The sequence below is a fragment of the Protobothrops mucrosquamatus genome, unplaced genomic scaffold (assembly GCF_001527695.2).
Source record: "Protobothrops mucrosquamatus isolate PMUCROS unplaced genomic scaffold, P.Mucros_1.0 scaffold953, whole genome shotgun sequence".
Taxonomy (NCBI): domain Eukaryota; kingdom Metazoa; phylum Chordata; class Lepidosauria; order Squamata; family Viperidae; genus Protobothrops; species Protobothrops mucrosquamatus.
In genome coordinates this window covers 117,856-127,189 of record NW_015387198.1, presented here as the reverse complement: position 1 = coordinate 127,189, position 9,334 = coordinate 117,856, and the positions used below count along the sequence as shown (strand labels likewise).

At 42.2% G+C, this 9,334-nt stretch overlaps 1 protein-coding gene across 1 annotated transcript in view; it reads right to left on the bottom strand.

The window, feature by feature from the left end:
• The window catches only part of ANK3 (ankyrin 3), a gene marked incomplete at its 5' end in the record, with an annotated part of 147,572 nt that overhangs the window by 67,313 nt on the left and 70,925 nt on the right, over positions 1 to 9,334 (bottom strand). Inside the window, 2 exon segments of the mRNA XM_029284794.1 lie at positions 3,445 to 3,551; positions 7,452 to 7,554. Coding sequence (XP_029140627.1) covers positions 3,445 to 3,551; positions 7,452 to 7,554 — 210 coding nt within the window.

Below are 9,334 nucleotides of genomic sequence, written 5' to 3'. Positions count from 1 at the left end.
CCCCCCCCAAGGCCCTTTTTATCAGAACTCTTCAGAGTTCCGGGTGATTCCGGATCTCCCCTCCTTCCGCCGCGCCCTCAAGACATGGCTGTTTCAGCTGGCAGGACTGGCCTAGGGATATTTTAAATTGGATTTTAATCAACTTTTAAAATAAGAAAAGGCCTATTTAAATATATCTTTTAATTTATTTTAATTTTTGTATATTTGTATCAATTGCTCTGTTTTTAACTGGCTGTAAGCCGCCCTGAGTCCACCAGGAGAAGGGCGGGATATAAATACAATAAACTAAACTGATGTGGCCAAGAAGTATTTTCCCAGCTGGTCTTTGGCGTCTGATATACGGGTTTTAACAGCTGGTATTGGGGCAACATTCTACAAACTGGCTGGTTAATCCTTTCAGTGGGAGTTATTGGGAAGGAATTATTTTCATCAAACTTCTTATTTATTTTCCAATGTTACAATTACATCTTTGAAAAACAACATGGCGGCCGAGTTACAATGATTCAATCACATGCAGATATTATTAATACAAGTCTCCAACTATTCAGCCAATATTTCCTCTCTTTTCCCCTTAATTATGTACCGTCTCTTATTAGTATACTTCCTAGTCTATCGATCAGATACAAAATAACTTTCTTCCATTTATCAATAACTTTTACTTGATGTATGTATGTCTTAATTGTTTTAACATTCCATCTTTTAGACTATCAATAACCTAGGACATTTTCCCAGTTTTAATTTCCCATTAATATTTAAGTTTAATGTTTAAGGAATTGTACTTGCTTGTGTCCATGTCTTGGCCATCTTGCACAAGTCACAACTATTTAATCTATTTCATCTGGAGATTTAGCAGCCTTGCAGAGGTAAAAATGCCCTTTCTGTGCTGCAGGAAAGTTTCCTAGTTAACTTTTAAGGGGAAGGAAGCAAAATATTCTCACTCTGAGTAATATGAAAAGAGCTGCCCTTTTTCAAATGCAGCTGCCCAGTCTCTACTTCATGCTTGCTGGATGCATCAGCTAAGAAGATGACCATCATCATATTAATAGTGTCACAAACAATGTTGACATTTGGGGGAACCAGGTAGCTTATCCTAGACTTCTGTACTCCTGCAATGAATTTAAATAAAGCTGACCGTTTGGGATAAGTCAGTGAACGAAGCTAACAAAGATTAGGAAAGTTCATGAAGGATAAAGCTATAATGTGTATTTTTTTTTAAAAGCTTCACTCATATTTTGATTTGGTGGTAGGAAGGTTATTTTGCTCACGGCTCTAATTATAGATATGCTTTTGAAGGGAAGAAGAGGAAATGGAAGCTACCTTGTAATTATAGCAAACATGTCTAAACATTTAAAAATAGTCTTCAGAAACTTTGAGAGGATTATTACCGGCATTTGAAAAAAATATATTTCCTTTATTTGGCAGGCATAATGTATTTTTCAACTTACTGGGGATTCAAATCACCTTCATCTTCCTTAAATGGGACTGAAATTCATGGAACTTAAGCTGTTTTTGTTGACGCATACCCATTTCTCTTGACATGCACCTAGCCTAATTAATTATCAAAGCTAATTTCTGTGCAACAATTAATGCAACTGGTGCAGGCGTGAAAATGGAAAGATTAGATGTAAATCTTACAAAATATCTGTGCTCCATAATGTAGTCTTAAATCAAAACAGTGGACTGAGAACTTTTGAGCTCAGAGTTATTCAGGAGAAGAAGAAGAAAGGTATCTATCTATCTATGTCTATCTACCCTACCTATCTACTCTATGTATCTATGTATCTATGTATCTATGTATCTATGTATCTATCTATGTATCTATGTATCTATGTATCTATGTATCTATCTATGTATCTATGTATCTATGTATCTATCTATGTATCTATCTATGTATGTATCTATCTATCTATCTATCTATCTATCTATCTATCTATCTATCTATCTATCTATCTATCTATCTATGTCTATCTACCCTACCTATCTACTCTATGTATCTATGTATCTATGTATCTATGTATCTATGTATCTATGTATGTATCTATGTATCTATGTATCTATCTATCTATGTATCTATCTATGTATCTATGTATCTATCTATCTATCTATGTATCTATGTATCTATGTATCTATGTATCTATGTATGTATGTATCTATCTATCTATCTATCTATCTATCTATCTATCTATCTATCTATCTATCTATCTATCTATCTATCTATCTATCTATACTCTATCTACCCTATCTACTCTATCTATGTCTGTCTATCTACCCTACCTATCTACTCTATGTATCTATGTATGTATGTATCTATCTATCCTATCTACTCTATCTCTGTCTGTCTATCTACCCTAACTATCTACTCTATCTACTCTATGTATCTAATGTATGTATGTATGTATGTATGTATGTATGTATGTATGTATGTATGTATCTATCTATCTATCTATCTATCCTATCTACTCTGTCTATGTACCCTATCTATCTACCTACCTAATCTCTCTCTCTCTATCTATCTACTCTGTCTATCTACCCTATCTATCTACCTACCTAATCTCTCTCTCTCTCTATCCTATCTACTCTGTCTATCTACCCTATCTACCTACCTAATCTCTCTCTATCCTATCTATATCTACCCTATCTACCCTATCTATCTACCTACCTAATCTCTCTCTCTCTCTCTCTCTCTCTCTCTCTCTCTCTCTCTTTACCCTATCTACTCTATGTCTGTCTGTCTATCTACCCTACCTATCTACTCTATGTATCTATCTATCTACTCTTATCTATCTACCCTCTCTCTCTCTCTCTCTCTCTCTCTCTCCCCCCCCCCCCTCTCTCTCAGAAATGAAAAGATTCTTCCATACATCCAAGGCAAAGAAACTTGCAACTACACCCAGCTGAGTCATGGGTTGAAACATGTTTACTACAGCATTGTGAACTACCGCAGGAGGAGAAATGTTTTGCCTTCTAATCCCAACAGTTAATCTCAGCGCAAGATAGCGATGTGGCACTGGTGTGAATCAGGATCTCCTGAGGTTCCCTATTATGGAACAGGACTACGCGTGGCTTTAAATGTTTAATTTTAAAGCCATCTAATTATTTATCTTGATATGGCTCTCTCTTTGCTCTGGGCTGTTGAAGTGGTGCCCAAACTCAAGTCAAATTAATATTTTACAGATATTGGTTTCATTGTTTTGCTATCAGGAGCATCAACTTTATTGCTAGGTTTCCTGTTCTATATCTCGTGATTACTTTTAAGCTACTCTACATGTCGGCAGCAGCGTAACGGTGGTGCAGACACTCAATAGCAATAAATAACAAAGTCCACAGTTGGCATGAAGGAAGTGTACGTCAAATAAGGTCATTGTGAATAGGTTATTCCCTGTCTTCCAAGCCACTGCCTGGTTTCACCCTGGGTGAAGGAAGGATAGCATCCGAAGTACTTACCCCGAGTGAATGGGGCTAGACACAAGGTTAACATTGTCCAGGGTCTCCGCAGCCCAGCTGTAGTGCCGGAGGGAATCAGAGTCCACTTCTCTAGGAAACGTCAGGGGCTGCAAAGAGATGGCCAACAAGAAACCATTAAGTCATCCAAGAAGTAAGAAACATTCTGTGCTTTATGACAATCAAGTCCTTAAAAGGTTCTCCGGAAGAAAGGGCCGTGGTTATTGTGATGGTTTTAAATTTGATGGGATCCTTGGCCAGCTTTACTTACATGGTGATAGCTGGTAAGTGGGCTGACTCTGCTCTTCTCTCTTACTAGTTTTGTCTGCCACCTTTCCTCCAAAGAAATCTCCCTTCCCCACTTATCCTTGTTGTAAGACTATGGCGATTACGTAGTCATTGTCCCCCAGATCTCTGGGTTGAATTGGACCTGCATCTCCCCACACAATGCCCAACCATTGCCCTTGTCCATTGCAATTGGAAGATGTCCATCGCAAGGAACACGAGAGATTTGATTCAAGACTCTTGTTCAGGCACCAAACCACCTCCGTGAGCCAACGGAGTGAAGCCCATCAGCAATTGCTCCATTGCAATATTGTCCTATAAGGAAATGGATGTCTCACCTATTAACAACTTGTCAATTTTAAAAGGCAAGGGGCAGATACTCAACACATAGCATTGCCTAGCGTGACGCCCATCTTTCTTGACAAGCAAGAAGAGGACGATTCTTAGTTTTTAATGCAGATATTGTGCTATTTCTCAGAAGGCTTCTTTTTCTGCATTCCAGGTGTGTTTGTGTGTGTGGGTGTGTCTACCAGCCAGAGAACTTACAAGTTCAGGTTGGCTATGGACACTTTTCAGAGTACTAGTAGGTCCAGATTTGATGTTATGTCAAAAGTGGGAAGAAGAGGCAACTCCATCAGTTAAATAAAAACAACAAAGTCAACCTGGCTAGACATTGTCTGGGCCAACGGAGGAGGAAGAATGAAGGTGAAAGGCCTATGTCAGACCAGAGAAGGCCAGGAAGGGGCAGAGCTTACTGTAATGGTGGCCAGTGCTCTTGCAACTTGTTGCAACCTCAGAGCTAGCTCAGCTCTTAGTCTGGTGGAACTCAGGATCACTGCCCTGCTAGACCAGTGGTGGCGAACCTATGGCACGCGTGCCAGAGGTGGCACTCAAGAGCCCTCTCTGTGGGCACGTGAGCCATGCCCCAGAAATGGCAACTGTCCCACTTCAACCAGCCGCCTGCTAACTCGCCGAGGTCCCACATGGCCGGATGCATCCCAGCACCCATGCACTCGCTGGCCTCGGTGTGCAGGGGCCGATGGTGTCAGGCAGCAGCCGCCCCGGCCCCTGTCTCACCTTGCCCTGTGACAATGGCACCCTCACCCTCGCCTCGCCTCGCCTCACCCTGCAGGATGAGCCTCCTGCCCACCGCCCCACCTGCCAGAGACCCCCTGGATCTCCCTCAACCCTGCCTGTCCCCCACAGGCGTTCCTCCCCATGAGCAACATCGAGGTGATCATGCCCTCCTTGGCCACACCCACCCAATCTGCCATGACCACAGCCACGCCCACCCAGTGGGCCACGCCCACCTGGCACCCGGCGATAAATAAGTGGGTTTTGGGTTGCAGTTTGGGCACTCGGTCTCTAAAAGGTTTGCCATCACTGTGCTAGACAATTCCTGAATCGAGATGATAGCCAGAACTACACCACTGGGTCTCAATACACGTCACAATGGGTGAGGCTTCAACTGCATGGTTGGGGCCACTATTTTCACTGTTTTGAACTTCCCCTCCTGTGGACACACCACATTCTGCGTAGCTGTGCTACAGCAATCAGAGGCTGCCTATGTCCTGATGTCACAGCCCCTATTTTATCAGAGGGTAATGCAGTAGAAATGTGTGTTTAATTTAGCACATAAAAGGCCAGCATCCTGTTATTTAGTTGAAGCCTTCCATGATGGCTACCAACTGCAGCTATAATTTATTCAAATGTCTTCCTCCCGGAACTACAGAGAAAAGGCATTCAAATTCTACAATGTCTCAAATTGAAGGAGCATTTCATTGGGAGATGTCATTTCAGGGCCTAAACAGGAGTCTTGTCTTTGCAACTTAAAGGCAATACTACATAAAATGTACAGGTATTTTGCTGAATTAACCCCGGGTTTAGTCACCTTGCATCCATTAACAGTTTATTTTCTTGCCCTTAAACAATAATAATGTCAAAACTGATAGGAAAAATAGTAATCTAAGAATCTGAATTCTAAGGATGGACTACATTGGGCTCTTTCTGAACTTTGATTGCCAGTGGCCCTGCCCTCTGAGGTTGTTGGGAGTTGAGGTTCAGCAACGTGGATTGCTTTTAATGGATTAATTGCACCAACAGCTGACTGATGCATTAGCCTAGAACAGGGGTAGTCAACCTTGGCTCTTTTATGACTCGTGGACTTCAACTCCCAGAATTCCTGAGCTGACATGGCTCAGCTTGGAAACCTCTCCCTGTCCCCTCAGCATGGCTGGCTCAGGAATTCTGGGAGTTGAAGTCCACGAGTCATGAAAGAGCGGAGGTGGCCTAACCCTGGCCTAGAATTCAGATTTCATCTTTGAGGCATCGCTTGTTGTTTTTTTTCTATTTTAACTCTCCATCACCATGGAGCAGTGGTTCTCAACCTTTTTAATGCCACGACCCCAACCGGTCGTAAGTCAAAGACTAAACCGGTCGTAAGTCGAGGACTAAACTGGTCGTTAAGTCGAGGACTACCCAACCGGTCGTAAGTCGAGGACTTTCCCTGCCCGGGAGCGCCGCACATGCGTGGTTCCGCCCCCTGCGCTGGCCGAGGCGTGGCTGGCAAGCGGCAGAGACAGAGCAGGCCGACCACCAGCTGGCCCAGCCCAAGGGAGGTAAGGCACCCGCCGGAAAAGGGGGAAAAAATGGCGGACAAAAAAAAATGGCGGACAGCCTTGCTTGGCGACCCCCATGAAATGGTCGATCGACCCCAAATGTGGTCCCGACCCACAGGTTGAGAACCACTGGCCTAGAACAGGGGTAGGCCACCTTGGCTCTTTTATGACTCGTGGACTTCAACTCCCAGAATTCCTGAGCCGGCATGGCTCAGCTTGGAAACCTCTCCCTGTCCCCTCAGCGTGGCTGGCTCAGGAATTCTGAGAGTTGAAGTCCACGAGTCATAAAAGAGCGGAGGTGGCCTACCCCTGGCCTAGAATTCAGATTTCATCTCTGAGGCATCACTTGTTGTTGTTTTTTTCTATTTTAACTCTCCATCACCATGGAGGGTGGCAGTATACAAACATAGTAAATATATAAGTAAAAAAATGAGGAAGGCTGAGAAACTGAGAACTTATGAAGAAATTGTGGACAGTCACGGAAATGGCATTACTAAGTACTTGACTGGCTGAGATTCCTAGCTTGTAGGCTGTTCTCAGTTTGGTAGGTCACAATTTATACTGAAAACTTCAAGCCTTGGCCTGAATTGCTTAGATTAAAGCAGCACATACATTACTGCAATAAAATCTATATCTACAGTATATCTTATATAAATAAAAATGTAAATGTTCGTTTGTTCAAAATCTTAAATCTCCGAAAGTTCTTCACCGATTGCTTTGAAATTTTGACACGTTGCATTTGAATACGCTCGTGTTTTTACCTGTCACAGGTGTGACATCTATATAATATATATAGATGTCACACCTGTGACAGGTAAAACATGCTTTTTTTTAAAAAACAGCGCCATCTGTTGGACGTAAAAGCAACACATGCTTTTACCAGAATGAGCCACAGCAACGCGTGGCCGGGGACAGCTAGTAAATAAATAAAAAAACAAACACCTTCTCCATCTTCTCCTCCCCCAATCGGCTCAATTAAAATTCCTAGGAAGCATGCCCAGGATGTGCTAACTGGAAAGAATGGCAGCTCCAGATCAATCAAGCTAAGGACTGCAAAAAGGGTGTATTTAAATCCCTCCTCCCCAGCCAGAGTCACAAGAAACTCACCGTGTCCTTTGGTGGCACCAGAAGTTCTTCAATCATTACACTGTCCCGGGTGAAAGAGCTTCTGTTCAAGGTGTAGGACCTATCCGAACTGAAGGAGCGGAGGCTGGTTGTATTTACAATTTATCAGAGAGTGTGGTGATGAGGATGAGATGAACAAAAGAAAAATTAATTCATGCAACTTCCAGGGAGTACGCTCAAGTCCCTAAAACCAGGTGTAACCGATGTGGAGCAGTTTAAAAATGCTACTGGTGCGATTTTTGATGGAAGTTTTTAGTGATTCCCTCCTGCCCCCGTTGATAAAATCCCAAAAAAATTTCATCATTTATTCTGGCTATTTCATTTGTCAAAGGAAGCCTTCAGATATTGTCCCTCAGCAGAAATTGACAGCTATTTTATCCACTTAATATCAGAGCGCATCTATTTGAATGTGGTACAAATGCATGTTGGAAGTCCGATATACACTAGATCAGGGGTAGGCAACCCTGGCTCTTTTATGACTCGTGGACTTCAACTCCCAGAATTCCTGAGCCAGCATGGCTCAGCTTGGAAACCTCTCCCTTTCCCCTCAGCATGGCTGGCTCAGGAATTCTGGGAGTTGAAGTCCACAAGTAATAAAAGAGCCAAGGTTGCCTCCCCCTGCACTAGGTGTACATTACCAATTAAGCTTATTCAAAGTGTAACCCTGATTGATTTCAATGGGCACTGTAGTAACTTTGAATTTGGGATTTATGCCTTATTCCAAAACTTACACGGAAGCAGACGTCAAAAACGCCCTTCAATTTTTTTTTTAGCCTAGACCTCTTCACATACGTAGATACTTCTGTTAGTCAATGTTTTACTTGCCCTTCAGATGATGGCACTCAAGACTGTGGTTTTATTTTATTTTGCATCACACAAAAATATCATTGTGTGCATCTAACCATGCGCAGCTAATCGTTTGTAAAACAAGGGACAATTTAGAAATATTTTGGTTAACCTAGAGAGAGAAAAAACATTTCCCTATTAAGATAGCTCTGTTCTGAAGTTTAACCTATCCGTTTTATTGAGAATCTTTCCGTGTAGTTTTTAAGAATTTAGTTCTCAAGACAAGCTACCTGGTCTACACTGGCCTTTTTTTGAAAGAACTGACTGGCTCTAACCTTAAGAGGATCCTCGATCTCTGACGACTGGCTGTGCGCTCAGGACTTCCACTTCAAGTTGTCACAACAAGGAAAAACAGCTTGCTCAAAGGAAACTCATTCCAACCTCAGGCCTTTCAGATTAACTGGCCATCAGAAACAAAGGACAAGTCACGGGCCAATTCCATGGGTTATGATTAGGAGGCTGCCCTTGATAAGCAGAGAGTCCCAAGAGTTTAGCTCAGTGGAAGAACGGGGTGAGGTATGTGGCAAGACTGTCTCTTCATTGTATGCAAGGGACACAATGGGACGAACAGGTCAACCTATCACCTTCTCCTGAAGTTTGGAGGAAAGCAATTGGAATCTACCAAAGCGAAGACCATGCATTTACGTCTGACATTTTAATCCTGGAAGTTGCATAGAGCAAACGTTAGAAGACATGCCACGTTAAAAAAAAAAAATGCTTACTATTGTAAGGGAGAAAAAAAAGAAAAAAGTCAAATAATACGCATTCAGCAAACAGAAGAATGTTTGGGGGCTAACTTAAAAAAAAATATAAGAATGCGTAAGTAACTTAACAGCATAGGACATGCACTCTGCACTTCAGAGTAAATCTTCCCAAATTGTTTGTTTTCTACAAAATCTCATCACTTTTAGCATGTTTATCGCACGGATTAGTCACCATCTTGAACAGGAGAAGAATTTGGCGGATTATTCAAGCCGTCCATCTGGTCAAGCCATTAAGCGCTAGAACCCTATAGGGCA